The following is an 18107-nucleotide window of genomic DNA, read 5'->3' on the forward strand; positions in this document are numbered from 1 at the left end:
GTCATAACATGTTTGCCTCTGCATAATCTGTTGACTAGCAGTCATTTCAAATTACTGACTCAGAAGGATTTGTGAGTAGCTTGCTGTGAGATCAAATGAACTGTGAGGCACATTTTAGGACTACACCTTGAGGTTCATTTTAAGGTTTCTCCGTTCACTCCTCCCCTCCACTTCAGGTATTTAATTTAGCAGTATTTTTACTCATAATGTTAAATCTGCAAATAGTGGCATGTTTCGTGTTAAATGCTGTATTATTTCGAAGTGGGTCTTTTAATTAAAAGATCTATAATTTTACAGCACAGACTAGTCTTTTTCATGTAACTCTTTCCTTAACCCCTCTGAGTTGGAGTTTGTTTTGGTGGAAATACTATTCTAATTGCATCTTGCAAATGCTTCGTGCTAATGATTACAACTTGGGAGAAACTGCTGCAGCTTAAGATAATGCTGTATATTTTGCTTAGCATGCTGGAAAGAAAAGATGAAAATTGTAAAACAGTCAAATCTCCAAGCCACAAAGACATTTATTAATGCAGTAAAACTCTACAAACACTTCAGCAGTATCAAGTAGTTGATCTGAAATTGGAGTAGTTAATTTTGCAGTTCTCCATTGTACTATATTTTGTCAGCATTCTGAACTGATATCAATTCAGTATCCCCTACCGTAAAAGAGGAAAAAAATACGTATTCTGTCAGAGTTCATCACTACGTTTCTGCATTACCTTGTAATATTAGCCTAACTTTAAGATGCTTATTGTAAGTACTTATGAAGTATAACAACATGCTTGTCCTTCTCTTTAATGGTACATTATTATACTCATGGAAAACTCCATAAAATTTTATCTCGATTCTTTCAGTTTAAGTCTTAACTTCTATGGCTTTTGCTACTAATACAGTTTCAAACCTACTCATCAGGTAAGAAATCCACATCATGTTAGAACTGGCATGAATTTGGAATAGGGCAAGTTTAAATACCTGTTGTAATTTTAGATACTGAAAACTTCCTTGTTCAAATGTTCAAATCCTTGCAAACCTTTGCTGAAACTATAAATCTCATCCCATATTCTTTTAAATAACTTAAAGTTGGTAATACACATGCTTAAGTTCTTCATCCCTGAAGAGGTAGTGTCATTGTACGTAACTTTTCCAGTTAAATGATGTTACATCACCTTAGCTTGTTTGTTTCGTTTTCTGCCTTTTCCAGAAGACTTATCCGTCATTTCATATACTCTGTCCTCACTCTAATTCTTAAAATTGGTAAAGTTCAGTGGAGATCATGCAAGAACATAACCTCCATCTTGCCAGTGGAATCTGTTGTCATGCATATAGTTTAGGTTATGTAAAACATAAAAAGTATCTTGCTCTTAAGCTTTTTCTCCTACTGCATGAAGTATTGTCCGTGCTAGTGTTGTGTGTGTGCTACTGTGAAAGCAGGTAAAAACCTTCTATCTCAAGGTACACAGTCCTTTGTATATATTGGAGAAAAACAAGTTTAGAAGAAAAAAAAAAACAAGGCCTTGCACATGGAGAAGAAAGTAGTGGTGTTTTGTTATGAAACTCATAAGGAAGTAAGCAGTATTTTCAAGTTTTTGGTAAGCCTTTCAGGAAGACTTACCTTCTACACAGATCCTATTAAAAAATTTCATTTTTTGTTAGAGGGAGGGATTGTGCTCCACTGAATTCATCCTGGGTTCTGATGTGAGCCTTAACTGTGCTGGCCTGTCCCAAGGAACAAAAAGGACAAAGAATCTTAAAACTGACCTGCTCTCCAATGAGAAACCTCTGTAGACAGATGATGGCCTTGATGCTACTAGCTTGAATTTTTGGGAGGCTGTTGCCATCATACGTTGAGCCCAGGTATATTTGGAAATTTATTCTGAAATTATGTAGAATTGTCACATCTTTGAAACCTGTTTTCTGATGTGAAAGAAATGCATCTTCAGGTTTCAAATGGCCATGGCAGTGGACTGATGCAGTTTATTCATTGTGAGTCTACACACATGAAATACAAAATGATGGATCTTTTCTATTAATTAGAAAGAGGAAAAAAAGCTAGAAAGGGCAAATTGATTGTTTTTGGCAGATTGATAATTGCCAAGGACTATTTACTGTAAAATGCAAAAAGATACTACTTGCCTAGTTGCAAGTATGTTTAACGGGGAGGTTTTTTTGTAGCCCTTACCTCACATAAAATACTGGAAGTCTGTACCTGACCCGAGCTCAGAGTATCTTAATTTGCATTTTGGTCTGAGCATTGTCCCCTTCTAAGTAATTTTAGGTACATCACCACACTTAATTCTGGCATATGGGTAAGGGAAGGGGATTTTTAAAAAGGACTTTTGTGGATATGCATTGCTATCTCTGAATTAGATACAGTAGTCCAATAGTTTTGCCCTAAAGATCTCCTTGATGTCCCTTATGTTAAAGTTCAAACTTGGAGAAATGCTTCTTCCTATCTTTATAGGGTATATATAAAGTTCCTGGTGAGGCAGCCCTCCTGTCTTTAGGTAGGAGGTACCAAAGTTGGCTATCCAGAGTTCAGGTAGCTGGAAATTTTCCACTGCCTACATAATCAGAACATCCAAAAAATCTCAGAAAATAATTGCTACATTGGAGCAATTTAAGAAAATGTACAGTAGTGTTTTCATTTACATAGTCAATCTTGTACCTGCTGTCTTCAGTACTTACTGTCATTAGTGGTATGTTTTGTTTTTTGAGTGGGACATCCAGCAGTGCAGAATTTATTAGACTATTTCACCTTTTGATCTGTCATTTTGTATATGTTTTTGTCTATTGGATTTATATTGGTAGTGATGGTAATTCTCTGTTTAACTTCTAAACTGGGATTTCTGTTTTTGTATACACATTAAGAAGTATTAGTTGAAGAAGCATCCACTCTATTTTGGGTAATGCAGTTTAGCTGCATGCAGTAATTTTGGGTGCTGTGAGTACTAAATGAACTATCCTTGTTGAAGAAAATGGAAATGTGTGTTAAGGAGTGATTTGAAGAGACGGGCTGAACATTCCGAGTGTGAGAGCACCAGCCAAAAAGCCTTCTCAACCAGAGTGGCATAGTTCAGCATAGTCTCAGTTCTGTTTTTAGTATTTTGTCCCACAAAGTAAACCAGCATTTTTTTTCCACAGAAGTTTTAAATAGCTTAATTATTAGGATTGTTATCAAATGTGTGGTGATACTATTTTTAAATCCATCTAAACGCCAAGAAATATTTATGATTTAACTATAAAGAAATGTTGAGTTTCTTTCTTGTATGCAAAGGTGTCTTTGTAAAATCTAATATATATATATATTTTTTTTCATGGCTGATGGCATTCTGCTTGCATCTGATGTTGTTTAGCTGTTTAACCATCATCTGTTTGGTCCTTCATACTTGACAAAAAGGCATAAGTTGTGTATTTCATGAGCACGTTATGAGAAGGATCAGTATGTCTTCAAATGCTAATTTTAACAGTAAGGCAGGCTGATATTACTTAGTATTCAAGCTGGAAAATCGGTAAAGATTCTCAGTGAATGCTACCACAACCTGAAGAAATACAAATTTTGAAAGTATTTTGTGAGGCTTGGCTGTTAGGAGATGCAAGGGGAGGGAAGTAATGGTGTATTTCTACAGCTGCTTATGCCGGCCACAGTTCTTGCCAGAAACCTGCTCCTGCTTGGGCTCTCCATGGACCAGCTTGCCTCAGGGCATGTCTACCTGCCGCACGGGGTCCTCCACAGGCTGCAGGGTGGCTCTCTGCTTCACCACGGTCCTCCATGGGCTGCGGGGAAACAACCTGCACCACCATGATCTTCTCCATGGGCTGCAGGAGAATCACTGCTCTGGCACCTGGAGCACCTCCTCCCCCTCCTTCTGCACTGACCTTGACGCTTGCAGGGCTGTTTGTCTCACATTTTCTCAGTCCTTTCTCCCAGCTGCTGCACAGTGGTTTTTTACCCTTTCTTAAATACATTATGACAAGGGTACTGCCACTGTCACTGATGGGCTGAGCTTTGGGCAGCAGCGGGACCATTTTAGAGCCAGCTGGGACCACCTGTGTCTGACATGGGGTCAGCTCTTGGTGTCTTCTCACAGAGGCCATCCCTGCAGCCCTGCTGCAACGAAAACTTTGCTATGTAAACTCAAGAGACTGGCCTACTTCCCCCATCCCAGCCCATATTTCCCACTGCAGCTTTCTTGAGCTTGTTCACTCCAGTAGCGGTAAGATAGCAAATGCATGTCAGGCCCCATGCCATCACTTTTTTGTTAACTGTTCTGTCAACGAGATCGTTCTAAACCAGGGTTTGTTTACAGGATGGCTTCTGTACCAGTATTTGATTTATATTAGGGCGCTCTCTTGCCATGACGTGTGACTGAACTAGTAGTAATGCAACAGTGGGAAGCAATTGAATCACTAAAGGAGTTCCAGCTATAGCTCCTATTTATAACAGCAGGGACCTAAAAATACACTTCAGTGGTTGATAAAACATGGGGACATTAGTAGCTAGATATTTTTTTTTTTTTATCCTTCTAGAAGTGTGAAAGGGTACGCCATTATTATTTTTATAATCATTAGGGACTCTCTGTGATATCCTTCCAATAGTTTTTAGCTGCGGGTGAGTGTGAAAAGTTTAACGCTATGCAGAACACAGGTAGGCAGTTTTTAAAAGCTGCTTAAGTATGCTCTCATCAAGTTAAATTGAATCTAAATAATGCGGTTTTAAGGGCTGCATAAAATAAATCCCAGGTGTCTCTCACAGGCAAAGGCTTCAGGTTTTGATTAGAATAGAGCATTTCTTGTGTGACAGTGATGGTTTTCATAGCCCTTGAATTAGTTCAAAAAAAAAAGCATTTATTTTAATTTCTTCGTTACTGTATCCTCATTTTTTTTGCTCTCTTTCTTCTGTTACAGCGGAACATATCACTCCAGAGATGAAAGCACAGATAGCGGACTTAGCATGAGCAGTTACAGTGTACCCAGAACCCCCGATGACTTCCTGAACAGTGTTGATGAGATGGATACAGGTCTGTGTTTGTGTACATCCTTAGTGCATGTTTTCCAAATATACTGTGTCCATTCCCAATGAAAAAAAGCAACTCTTGAGACACTGTGATACTTTTCACATTGTTTTTCTACCACCTTCTATTTCTGTAGCACAAATATTATGGTTAGATTTGTGAAAAACATAATCGGCTCTGTTGGGAGGATGGGGGATGGCTCACCATATGCTCAACATATCACTCCTCTTGTTATATGGAATTTGAGTGTCCGTTTGCTTTTTTAAGTAATACTGTTTGTTCAGAGCTAAGTGTAGTACCTCATCCAGTGTTGCTACTACACCAAATATTGCTAATACTAATCTCTAAAACAATATTCGACTTTTTCCTTTAAGTGTACAAATTAAAACATGCTAAATGACATCAAAGATCTGTAGAGATTTGGGTCAGTAGGTGAAAAGATTGAAACAAGGCATGTTCTTTATACACCTGCACGCAGTCAAGTTGTCTTTTGTTTTTGTGATGTATTTCTATAAATCGTTTTGCTTGTATGATGCAAGACATACAGGATTAACCTTTAAACCAGTTATCCTGATAAGCTGTGTGTTCGGTACTTCCAGTATATTTAATATCCATCTTGCTTTGTGTTATAACTAGGTGACAGTATCAGCCAAAGTAACATCCCATCCCATCAGAACCGTTTCCCAGACTACCTTGAAGCCATTCCAGGGACAAATGTGGACCTTGGGACACTGGAAGGAGATGGGATGAATATAGAAGGAGAAGAACTGATGCCAAGTCTGCAAGAGGCTTTGAGCTCTGACATCCTTAATGACATGGAATCTGTCTTGGCAGCCACAAAGCTAGATAAAGAGAGTTTTCTTACTTGGTTATAGGGGCCTCAGGGAGACTGAATTCTAAATCTGTGAAGGATCTAAGGAGATTAGGACATCTGTATCTGAAGCTCAGAACGAGCCAGGGTGGCACACTTTGGCTTGTGTTCAGAAAAAGTAAATGAACAAATATTCAACAAGATTCTTTCGTTTTGCTCTTCCTTGTCCATCGCTGCTGTTATATATTGCTGACTTTTTTCCACAGTTGACTCTGGAGAACAGACATCTTCTTGATCTTTTTCTATTGCTGTTGCAACTACTGTTCAAGGGGGGTGGGGAGGGATGATGAGCCTATTTGGATGACGAATGCCATTCCTTTTGTCCTAGTGTGCTCTTGCATATCATTTTATCTAAGTACTCAGATATTATGAGAGTTAATTTCTGCATGTCACTGCTTGTAGTTTGCTCAGCTAGTTGTCTTCTGCTGCCTGTGGCAAGTGGTAAAACATGACATACTGGGGTGACAAGCCAAAAATGATGTATCTGGTCAAAAGAAGTCAATACTGATTTGGAGATATGACTTAAAGGAGGGCTGAAGACTGTTTGGCATTAAGTGTTTCTACTAGTAGCTCTTTTATTAGTCACAAAGTGCTCTTGTTCATATTTTATGTTAGAGTAAATCATGAGTCATTTTACATAGAAGCATATATGAACTTTGATTGTTGCCACATATTCTAGCCTAACTTTTGTTTGTCAAAAATAGTTTGATTATTTTTGTTAGTTGGTTTAACTGTAGCTGTAGGATGGGAAGTAATTATAGGTGTTCTTTTTTTTTTTAAGAGTGAAATCTAAGGGTTTTTTTCTGATTTCACATAGTCTTATTTAAATCTGAATTGTCTGCTTTTTTATACTTAAAACATGCATTGTAGCCTGATAAGCTAGTGAGTACATAAACCAGTATGTTTTGCCTGTAACTTTTTTATGTTTTTAAAGGCTAGCTTTGAATGTAATCATTAGAATTCATGACCAGTGGCTTATTTTTCATGTTTATTTGCAAGAATTTGAATTAGAATCTGATTGCAGCAATGTAAAAGTTAGAATCCTAAGTGTCGTATGTACAATTTTTGAATGCATTTTAAAGTAGCAGAAACCATTTTAAAATGACAGATGCATCTAATCTCTCTTCTGATTTTCAGTTTTGATATCTAAGCAAGTTTAGATTTTAAAATCCTTAATGGAAAAAAACTTCATGAAAAGTTTCTTTCAAGTTAACATGGAAAAAGTCTGAACTATTAATACCACTCTAAGTTGCAATGAAAAGGCTAGAACACCAAAAAAAAAATCCTCCAGAACAACTCCTACGTGTAAGTTATCAAATTCTGTTTGGTGAAAAATAAGCCCTGGACACTATATGTAGAAGAATGTAAAGATACGTGTTAGATGGTGACATGAGCAGGTAATGAAGTGTATATTAGTAGTAGAGCTTAGCATGGGGTAGAGGTGAATATGAATTATCTTTATTTTAACAGGAAAAGATGTATCACTAAGTTGTCTGCAGGAGTTGACATAGTTTCCAAAGAGTATTTTTAAATGAACAAAATGAGCATGAATCAAACTTTGAGTATAAGCTATGAAGTTTTGTGGGGCTTTTGTTTTTTTCTGATGAAAAATAGTGTCACCAGGTAACACCTCTGTAATTAAGGGCCTGTCACCATTCTCAACGTGAGCCTTTATTTCAAAGGGTGTATAACATGACTATAATGATACTGTAAGCGTGAAACTTGGTTTTGAAAAAAATCTCAGCTAGCAGGGAATTCTCCTGGGGAGAGATTTTTTGGGTTTTTTTTTGTTTTGTGTTTTTTTTAAAAGACATTGGTTGGTTATTCAACTTAGGAACAAATCAGCAAAACAAAACGAAAAAACCCTGTATTATTATCATTTGGATATTTTTATGCTTCAGAAATAGTTCTGGTTTAGGATAATGTAAAGAATGAAAACTGAACCAAGTCTCATTTTAAAAACTGAAGCAGCAGAGGCAGAGATTTGAAATTAGCCACTATAAATGTACACTTACTACTTTATGTAAGGATATTAGTGTTTGAATTACACAGAATTGTTTGTGGCTTGTTACGGGATAGAGCCAGGTTTTAAAGTACCAATTTTTAAAACACATCCACAATGACAATATTCTGCTACACCAATAATTCAGTGATTAATAGGCCACTTTTATTGTGCAATGACACAGTAGCTCCTAAAACAGTATATTGTGTCCAAGATAGGGATTTTAGTAGCATTTTTACAATTTCATTATCGACTTCTCTCTTCTTCCCTTCAGGAAAAAAAAGACACTAAGTTGTTATAACTTGAATGGTCTGACATAAAACCACAACAGCAAGGAAATGCAGAGTTGATTCCATTTCAGTTGTCTTCCACAGTTGTATCCAGGTATAATAGCACATACAATGCACTGAGTGCAAACTCCTGACATGCTGTACCTTGCTACAACAGGGATGAGTACAGACCAGATTTTCTTTCCTTGCTTTTGTGTGTTTGTCACAGCTTTAATATTTGAATGTTTTCTTCTCATTGTAGAAACACTAAATGGCTTATACTGTATTTGGGTAGCACTGCTTAGGATAGATACTGACAAACTGGGAATCCTTGAACTGTTCTAACATTAATTATGTTTTGTGATACTTATTTTAATTGATTTTAATACATTTCCGTTCTCTCATTTATTAGGAAACATACCATAGAGATGCTGTACTGTTGGCAATCAAAGTTAATTTGGAATTTTTTTTTTTAATTCTGCAATTGCCTTGTTTGATGAAGTGGTTAAAATTGTTTGAAATGCAAAAGTGTTTTGGGTAGTATTTTATACTGATGTATATATTGAAACAGAAATCATTGTAATAATTGTAATAGCTTTTAGTTATAAATACACTATATGCAGACAGATGGGGCTGTACAGTACTGTGCTGTTCAACACCTGGGCAGGGCTACTGCCTGGGAACAGGTTGCAGTGTCAGTAAACCATATGGATCAAATATTGTACCATTCAGTGTTGGCGCTCACCAATGCAAAAGAAGAAGAGGCAATTTCAACATGATTAACACTACATAGCTTTCACACATCTGGTAAATTAGTACTAGAGTGACCTTTTCACTTACAAGCATGTTTTTTATACAAATTAACAGGTGTGCCTGTGTAAAATAATTTGTTTTCTGTATCTTGGAAAAAATACTCTCCACATTTAGAATGTTGTATGTTAGAGAACTCTTAAATGCACCCTTGTCAAAATTATATATATTAGTTACCAATGTTACTTTTAGATACAAGCATGACTGTAAGTTAGGTACTTAAGTACATTCTGTTACATTATTTTTCTTTATGTAATACTTTTTCAGTTGTTTTATTTGGTATAAATATATACTTTGTGCTTAAACATCTTTGTTTGTTTTTAACATTCAGTAGTATGTAAAGATACTGATTTCCCTCAGTAAGATGGATGCATTGAATTGTTGGAATTCCTATTGTAGTATGTCTGTTCTCATCCCGCTCGTCACTGCTTTTGTAGTCATGAACTCCAGCCCTGCAAACATTCTGTACAAGCTCACCTAAGAGACGGAGTCCCACTGAAGTCAGTGAAGGTTTAACATTAAAATATACATCTCTGCGTGATTGCAGTAATGAAGAGACAGTGACTCTCGTGAGCCTCGTACAGTTTGTGTAAAACAATACTTCAGTTGCATATGGCACTATAGTGAGAGCTGGTAACAACATCTGTTATCTACTATAAGAAAGCATCCACTTTTTGCAGATATGCTGGCAATGTTCAGGATTTTCCCACGTAGCAGATACATTTTTGGCTAACTCTACGTTTATACAATAATTTGTGGCAGACTATCAATAAAGACACACTATTTTCATTTCCAAGTTTTGACTTATGAATTGTGAAATATGTAATGACATACCTTGAAAGTGTCTGAAGATTTTTAGTTAAAAAAAATCTTCACAGGATTCATTAATTTTGACCTCCTGTAAAACAGTAATTCTGAAAGGTGTCTTTTCAGTGTAATGCAGTTTGTGATGGCTGACATCATGCACTGTTTGCATTTTAGCAGTTCCAGAGTTACTACTATTCAGTGCTGAAATGCCTCAACCCTGTGAAATTCAGTGCAGTTGTGTGCTTTCTTAGTTAAAGGTCCAGGGCTGGGTGCTTCTATCAGTTTGTCTTTTACTTGTGAGTTCATAGCTACGTTTATTCACTCGGATCCTTTGAATTTAAACCTAACACCACACCTTGCACCTGGGAGTAGAAAGCCAGTGCCAGGGCATGACAAGGCACCGATTTAACTTGCTGATATCACTCCCATATATGAGGTGGTGACATACCGCAGTAGCTGCAGTATGAGTGACCTTCTGAGGCAGCCCTAAATAGACTGTATTGCAGGAAAGCAGGATATCTGGTCCAGGTGTTCCAGGCTCGCTTGGCAATTCTTTCTGAAATATTTTCAGCACTTAATTAAAAATAAAAAGTATTTGTTTCAGTAACAAGCCAGAAACAGTATGCTTCCAAGGAAGCTTTGGGTCTTCTCTATGCCAATGTACAAGTTCCCAGCAAAAAAAGTGTTTTTCACCTAGGATCATTAACAAAATAATTATTTGAGATCAGTCTATGATCAGTCTAGCACCTCCTGTTTTGGAAGTTCATTTGGAGATAAAGTGGGCCCTCTTTTATTTGCATTATCAGCATCCGTAGTTTATATCTTCCTTCTGAAGAGTAAAGGTGTGCTTCTTGCCCCTTGGCGTCACCACTTACTGCTGACAATAGTTACCCACCCCCTCTAAGTCTGTGTGTCATCAAGATAGGAGGATGTCTGTACAGCATGAGAAATCTCGGTTGACATGAAATGGTAAAACCAGCACTAACTGAAGAACCAAATCGTGTTTAGAGTATAGGTTAGAGATTTGTACCAACTACCGTATCCAGTATTTAATGTCTCTTAAACAAAAAAGCCAGTGTGTTTTTCCTTCAAAGGAAAAAGATCAAGAAAGCATGTTGAATAAGGAATGTGTAAGTACCAATACATCTGACAAAGCTGCCTAATAGATTTTTTTAATTTATTTTTTTTTGTGGAAAACTCATGATTTGTACTTTTCCCGACGTACTCCTCTCTCTAATGCAGAGGTTGTAATAGTGAATGCTGCAGATGTGGGCTGTAACTGGCGGGTATTATTCTCTCTATATGGCAGTGAAGTTGGCCACTCTGACTATAGTATTTTCTGTATTAAACTGGCTTGTATTAGAACATGAGAGGCAAAGTAATTTTATTGGATTTTCCTGTCTTTTATTAGGAAGTGATTTTTTTATTTTTTTTTAAAGGGGGGAGGTAGTCAGGAGCAGCCCAAGAGGCTTTTTCTTTGATGTTAATGTGACAACAAAATAGAGCTCCATAAAAATGGTGTCTCACCTAAAATGCCCTTTCTCCTCCTATATATGTTATTTCTGAGCAGCTCTTCCATGTTTTAAATTATTGTATTCACCATCTGTGAGTTTTGCTTGCCTAATACCTAAAGGCTGGGATGACAGCGCCAGATGCTGCCCACCCCCACGGAGAGCAGGCTTCCTGCTCTCTGGAATTCAGATGTCGTCCTGTCTAAGGTCTGTCATGTAATGCAGAAATCACAGTCTGACTCCAAACGTGCTGCCTAACTACTGTGACAGGATGGTTATTGGCAAGCTTGATTTTTTTGAACCTTTCCTATTCAGCTTTCCTCTTTCATTGCTGGGATTTCTGCAGCCAGCTGCCAGCACAGGGGCACAGGGTCCCCCGGCCAGTGCCACCACCAGCTGGAGGACTCCTCACCAGCACTTCAACCTGATGTTAATGGTGAGATTTTTTTTACCAGCTGACAGGTTTATTCAGTCTGTCACTCACAGTTCCATTGTTAGGCGTGCAAACACCTTGGTCTCAGCTCTCTTGACTGACAAGTGACCCTTTTCAGACCTCGCCAAGCGGCACATCCCTTTCATACCCATCATCCACTGTCGAAAAGTGTGACCCAGAGGCCTTTAGGAGGTTCAGCTGTAATTCTAGACTTCCAAGTTTACAGTTGAAACAAGATACTGTTTATGTATGCGTATGGAAAAAGTCCCAGACCCACACTTTAAGAAATGTCATGATTTAGGTGGTGACACCTCATGGCAAATGGCAGCAACCGTGAGTTGCCTTCTGGTTAGACCAGTGGCCCTCAGCCTGTGTGGTCTGTGGTCTGCAAGGGGCTGTGGGTGTCTCTTTAGCCCAAGAGGTTGCTGGCGGGAGCAAAGCCTGTGTGGGAGCATTACAGTTGCTGTACAGGAGAGATGCGGAGTGCTGCTGAGAAGCTTCAGAGCCTACAGAAGGTGATGACGCTGGACTTGTTAAAGCTCCCCTGCTGCTGCAGCCTGTACCCGCCACCACCTTCACCCCTGGCGATTCTAACAGCTGCGGTAAAGCCCTGGGTTTTTAGATTTATATACTCCAGTACGTAAAACTGTGTGACTTCCTTTATGTCTTAATTTTTGTTTTTCACTTAAGACATGACCCTCCTGTTAAAGGTCTTTGCTCCTGTAAACAGCCTTTCAGGACCTGATCATCTTTATGTGGATACAGATTCCTCTAAGAATTAATCTGAATCTGATAAGTACCCATTGATCACTGAGCAATAGCAATTTCTCTTTGCAGCTTATTGGCAAGAATGCTAGAAAACCTGTCACCCAAGCAGTAATACCAGTATCCAAGTTCCTCTCATCTGTGTGTCAGCTGTGGCTTGGAAAAAAGCTGGTTTTACGTGAAAATCCAGAATTGTGGTAAGGTTCAGGTTCCTTACAACCGTAATCTCTGCCAGTGAAGTTTACTGTTGTGATACATGGAATTTGCTTTATCATCACCTTGAAAATAAAATGATGAAGTCTGGTGAGTTCCATGAAAACGGGAAGGAAGAGCTGTACTGCTGTATGAGGCCAGAGTTTTTTAGCTGCTTTTAGAAATGTCTCGTTTCTAACGAAGTGAAGACATCTGGTGGACTTGTCTCTTTGTGGCAAGTGGCTTCACATTTGCTTGCATTTTATTTTTAGTGTCACTAACATCTAAAACAGATGACCATGTTATTGAAGCGAGTGCATCGGTGACAACTGAAACAAAGGAAAAAGATGTTTTTCAAAATGCAATCTAGCTGGGCACGCGCTGCCCTGGATAAAGAGGATGCCCACCCTGTAGTGGCACATCTGACTCTCTGCTCAGCTTTGTTACCATTTCGCAGGAAAGTTGTATGGCAAGATTTTATTTGTGTCCAGGGAGCACTGAAATGTTAATGCTTGCAAAATGCTTTGAGGGTGAAGCATTACTTGAGAGTTTCCTATTAATTCAGTCTCAAACCGTGCTATTTTGGGGGTCTTTTACTGAGTGGCATCACCACACAGGAATGTAATTTTTGCAATGTAGTATAAGGTCTGCATCTGATTCTGCTAGCTTAAACCCACAAATACACGACAGAAAGGTAATATGTTAGTGCATATCAGATGATAGTTTTCATTTGCACGTGGGCACTCATTAGGAAGGGTGGGCTGTTTCAGGTTAGCCCTCCTCTGCTGGTCACCAGTTCACTTGAATTACTTGTATTTGGTGGACGACAAGAGTGTGCAGTTACCACTGGCTGATAAATACTGCACCAGCCTTTCCTTCTCTGAAAGCTTTTGTGCCCAAGTCCTTCTGGTTTTAGCTATTTTTCAGATCCAGAGCTTTATCTGGTCTTCTTTCCACGAAGCCAAAGTAATCTTTTAGGTGTAAAAGTACATTAATTAATTATGAGTGTGAGAGGGAGAAAATCTTGCATTGCTATACATATATACACATAGAGGAATGCTGCAGGCGTTTGCATCTGTATCTATATATAGACTCACTAATTTCCTGCCTAAAGATAACTCAGATTCTCACGAGGATTACAATATTTGTTCTAGGCCCAGAAGAAAAAACCCAAAGTCCCATCCCAGACATAAAAGTCTGCATGGTTGGTGCTTATTTTTAAAATTTTCTGGGTTTTAGGTGTGATGTAGGAGCATTTCAATCAGAAAACCAGAATGAATAATGAGAGGGAATGTGAACACACGTGTTATTCAGCTGTGCTGCCTCTCAAGAAACCAGTCTTGAGTAGCTGTAGCACGCCACATATAAGTTAGTTTAGCTTTTGGGGACATAAAGGCACTTTGCACACACAACAAACCCAAAACCAAAGGGGTGGGATAAGAGAAGATGTGTTGCCAGTCACTTCCCTCCTGTGGGAGTGCGTCTTGCTTTTCAGCTGGGACAGGGGGGAGGGTGGCTTCAGGTAACATTTGTCTACACTGAAGTTTACCTTCAGGTTTAATGCATAATCCATGCTATGCATCTTAGTACGTGCACGTTCTGTAGCTGCATAGGCATGTACGTGCATACACAAAGAGATGCGTATGGCTAAGGAGATAGAGAACTGGTATGTTATGGAGCCAAATGTTTCCTCGTGGCAGGTAATGGGCGCCCAATGCAGCTAACTGCCATGTTCCACCGGTACACAGCGCATGCTACGCTACTTGCTCAAGTTACTTTTTTTAAATAGAGATTAAGATGTTTTTGGATTACTTCCCCCTCCCCAGGATCCCATGACGGTTGCTGGGGTTTCTTTTGTTTTTGAAGATTTAAGCTGCCTCCGTGGGTGGGCCTAGACTCTGTTAAAATGTACTAACGTGCGGATTTATTCTGCACTTGAGTATAACTATTTCTGTGCTATGACTTTTGTTGCTAGGTATTTCTTTGGTAGAACAGTAGCGCTGGAATATAAGATGACAAGCTGGTGTCCAGGCATTTGAAGCCGATTCAGGGTGCTTTTTAAGTCAGAAGTCTTTGACCTTAGGTTTTGAATCAGCCCTTTGGACTGCATGCGGTGCTTGCATACATCCTAGTCTGCTACTTGAACAAATTTTTATATCCCATAATAGGCAAACTAAGTGCTCTAACTGCTTCTAGCACTGACTCCAGTGGCCACTCTCTTAGGCTTTTCTTTTTCTTTTTTTTTTCTCTTTTTTTCCATTGTGTCATCTGTAAAAATGTATGATATACTCTCCGTGTTATTCAGATACTCAGATCTCAGCGAGGGTGCGAGGGTGTTTGCATTTTATGGGTTTACATGTGTTAATAAATTTGCATATCTTTGTGAATTGTATTTAGAAATACACAAAATTTGGAGGGGCTGTGAGTGTGCTATAAGACAAGACCAGACAGAGGACTGTTTGGAGAAAAAATGGAGGTGAACCAATACAGACAGATACCCAAGTGTGTACTCAGAAATAGTCAGCTACAGGAATTACAGGTTAGGACCTGGTAGCTCAGCAGATATTGTGGCTCAGGAGAACAACACAGAATTGATTTATCTGTCAGGTTTTTGCTGTAATAAAAATGCATATGCTGTCATGAGATGCACAAATGCAAATAAAACAGACACAAGGCTATGCTGGTTCATATTGGTGAGCAGCTGGAGTGCTGGTCAGCCTTTTGGGTGTGAAGCATTTGATGAAAGACATGGACTGAAAATGGCTCAGAGGAAAGTAGTGATGATAAGGAAAATGTGAGAGAGGATGATTACAGTAGTTGGGCCATTTGCCTAGAGAAAAGCTGATTAAATGGTTGAAGATGATCTTCAAGTAAAAAGCAACCGCTGCTATGAATCTATTATCCACCAAGCATAGGATGTGAAGCCATCGGTTACACTGTGGTGAGATGAACTTTAGGTTAGGAAAACCTGCTCTTTTGGGTGTCTTGCTGGGGTGCCTGAGGTGGCTGTAGTTGCTCTGTCACGGGAGAATTCAAAGAACATGTTAGATGAGCATCTCTCAGAAATGGGGTAGAGCTGAACCAGCCTCGGGGTGGTTAAGCGATCTGGCTGACCTCCGAGGTCCGCTCCCCAGCACCATCTCGAAGAACAGGGACCACTGTTAGAGCTCAAGCGCTAGGTTAGAAAATGCAGGTTCCCAGAGCTTCAGACCAGCTGGCCTCTTCCATCTTTGACTCAGCTGGTAACCACTGTTGTTCCTGTGATTTGCTGTTAGCTAAGGTAAACACCTCAGAAAGGTGCAGTTTTGAGTGGCACTTCATCTGGCAATTCCTTACAGTGGACAATCACACTGTAAAGATGTGTAAAAATAGGGGGGTGGGGTGGTGGTGGAACTTACTTGCTATTTACGTTTGTCCAGTTTGGGTTTCCAAACACTGGTTCTTTCTCTGCTTAAGAAGTCTTTTAGCACCTGCTCTTTTTTTCTATTGAAAATATTTACATGTTTTAATTAAGCTCAGCTGCTTTAATAAACTGGACAAAATGCTTCCACCATGGTAAAGGGCACTTTAGTGCTATCTGTCTTCTAACTAAACATACTGCATGCGTTCAATTTGTCTGTGAATTAACCCAGCTAGTTGAGTTTGAGTGGGGCCAAGATACAATAGATTGAGCACAGCTCCCACTTAGTAGGAGAAAAACCTCCTGCGGAGAAGTAAAATCATCCTGAAAATCATCCAGCCTTTGTGGAAAAGATGTATTTTTGGCTGAAACTCTAAGGGAACTACTGATGAGCTTGAAGCTAAGCCCAGATACCAGTGTTGGCAAAAACAAAAGCATCAAACTGGGTAAGAGGGGAAAAAATCCAGCAGAAGTGTGTGGTCTTTTCTGATGGAACAGTCTTGCACGTTCTCTGGTGCAGAGCAGTGTGGTAAAAATGATGGCCTGCAGACTTCTACATCATTTGTTTACTGGTATATATTTCCCTTAAGGCAGTGGGATATTTCCCACCCCCTTCACCTCAAAACTTTCTCTTTATGATACTTTTTTTTTTTTTTTCCCCCCTACTGAGGAAGGTCTTCCTTGTAGTTGACTTTCTGCTGTTCGCAATTCTGCCCTTGACTAAATAAGCTTCACGAGACTTGAAAGAGAATTTTTTTTTTTTTTAATATAGACCTGTTTGGGAGTCTGGAGCAATTTCAGTAGGTTAAGATGAAATGCTCCGTGTTTGGCTCAGGATCATTAAATAATTCATGGCACTTACTGCCAAGCAAGGACTATTTCATATGCTGTTTTCCTGGCTAAATTCCAACCTGGCTAATTCGTGTGCCCACCTAAATTCCTCCTGCGTGTTTGAATAAAGGAGATGATAGTCTTCACTTGCCCCTTTAAAACGCTTGTGCCCCATCTGGCTCGTGCAGCCTGCCTTCCACAGGTGCCTGTTTCATGGGTGGGTAGGCGATAACTCCTATTATGTAAAATACTTGGGGCTCTCTCAGGATGAAAGGTGCTGAATGTATGCAAGTCATTTATTATTTTGCTCAGAGCCTGCCAGTTCTGCCTGAGCTGGAGACATGCACGACCTGTTCTGACTTTTCCAAAACAGGTTTTAATGTGCGCTAAACCCATTTGCCAGCACTGCTGCTTTTGTTTCTAAATATACCCTGTTGCACAGCTGATTAGGGAGAAAGGAAGCAATGTATCTTGAAACTCTCAGGAGACAGCCCCTCCCTCAAGATGTACTTTAGTGACCTAAATGTACAGCGAACAACACACAAGAGGTGGAGTTTCAAGCCTGGGCATGCCAGTTTAGGTGATACCATCAAAGCGTTTGTCATTTCCTTTAGAAGTTCACTAGCATTATTTTTTCCCCTCACATGTTGTGTGGGTTTTGTTTGTTGGTTTGTTTGTTTTTTTTTTTAAATGCAGACAAGAGAGCATTGGTACTTCTCTCTGCCCTGCATCGAAGAGGTGGGACTTTCAAGATTTGGGGATCAGCAACATCAGCGCTGGAGTAGGTGAAGTGTTTTGGTGAGCTTAAACTAGAGCTTTGGAGCTAGGAGTGGGTTTTGTTTGACTCCTTTATCATTTTGGCAAATACTTTGGGAAGTATGGTCTCTCTCTCTTCTATTTTTGGTTAGAGGGATGGGAACACTTTGTTCCTTTCAAGTAGTATTTGAGTCCAGTTAGGAGAGAACTCCTCCGCAGGCTTGTGCCTTCTACCTTGCACCAAAGACAACACACCACCTTTCTGAGGTTATTAACTGTGCGATACCCAGCCTGCGTCTCGTGCCAGCAATCAAGATGCCCGATCTACAAAATGCACCGATTCTCTTGATTCCTTGGTACGGAAAACAAGAGATTAAAATATAGTCATTTTATACAAGCAAGCTTTTCTCGTTTGCTTTGCGTGGAAAGGCGAACAGCAAAACCAGGA

The 18107-nt window shown here is 39.3% G+C and overlaps 1 protein-coding gene across 8 annotated transcripts in view; it reads left to right on the top strand.

Annotated features, from left to right (window-relative positions):
• The window catches only part of YAP1 (Yes1 associated transcriptional regulator), a 98619-nt gene extending 88859 nt beyond the window's left edge, over positions 1-9760 (top strand). For all 8 annotated transcript variants that reach the window (XM_056328287.1, XM_056328290.1, XM_056328289.1 and 5 more), the window contains 2 exons: positions 4906-5018; positions 5649-9760. In XM_056328287.1, coding sequence (XP_056184262.1) covers positions 4906-5018; positions 5649-5887 — 352 coding nt within the window. In that variant the 3' untranslated portion in view covers positions 5888-9760. The remainder of the gene's footprint in view (positions 1-4905; positions 5019-5648) is intronic.
• Positions 9761-18107: the final 8347 nt, after the last annotated feature.

Source organism: Falco biarmicus, chromosome 2 (assembly GCF_023638135.1).
Source record: "Falco biarmicus isolate bFalBia1 chromosome 2, bFalBia1.pri, whole genome shotgun sequence".
Classification (NCBI taxonomy): domain Eukaryota; kingdom Metazoa; phylum Chordata; class Aves; order Falconiformes; family Falconidae; genus Falco; species Falco biarmicus.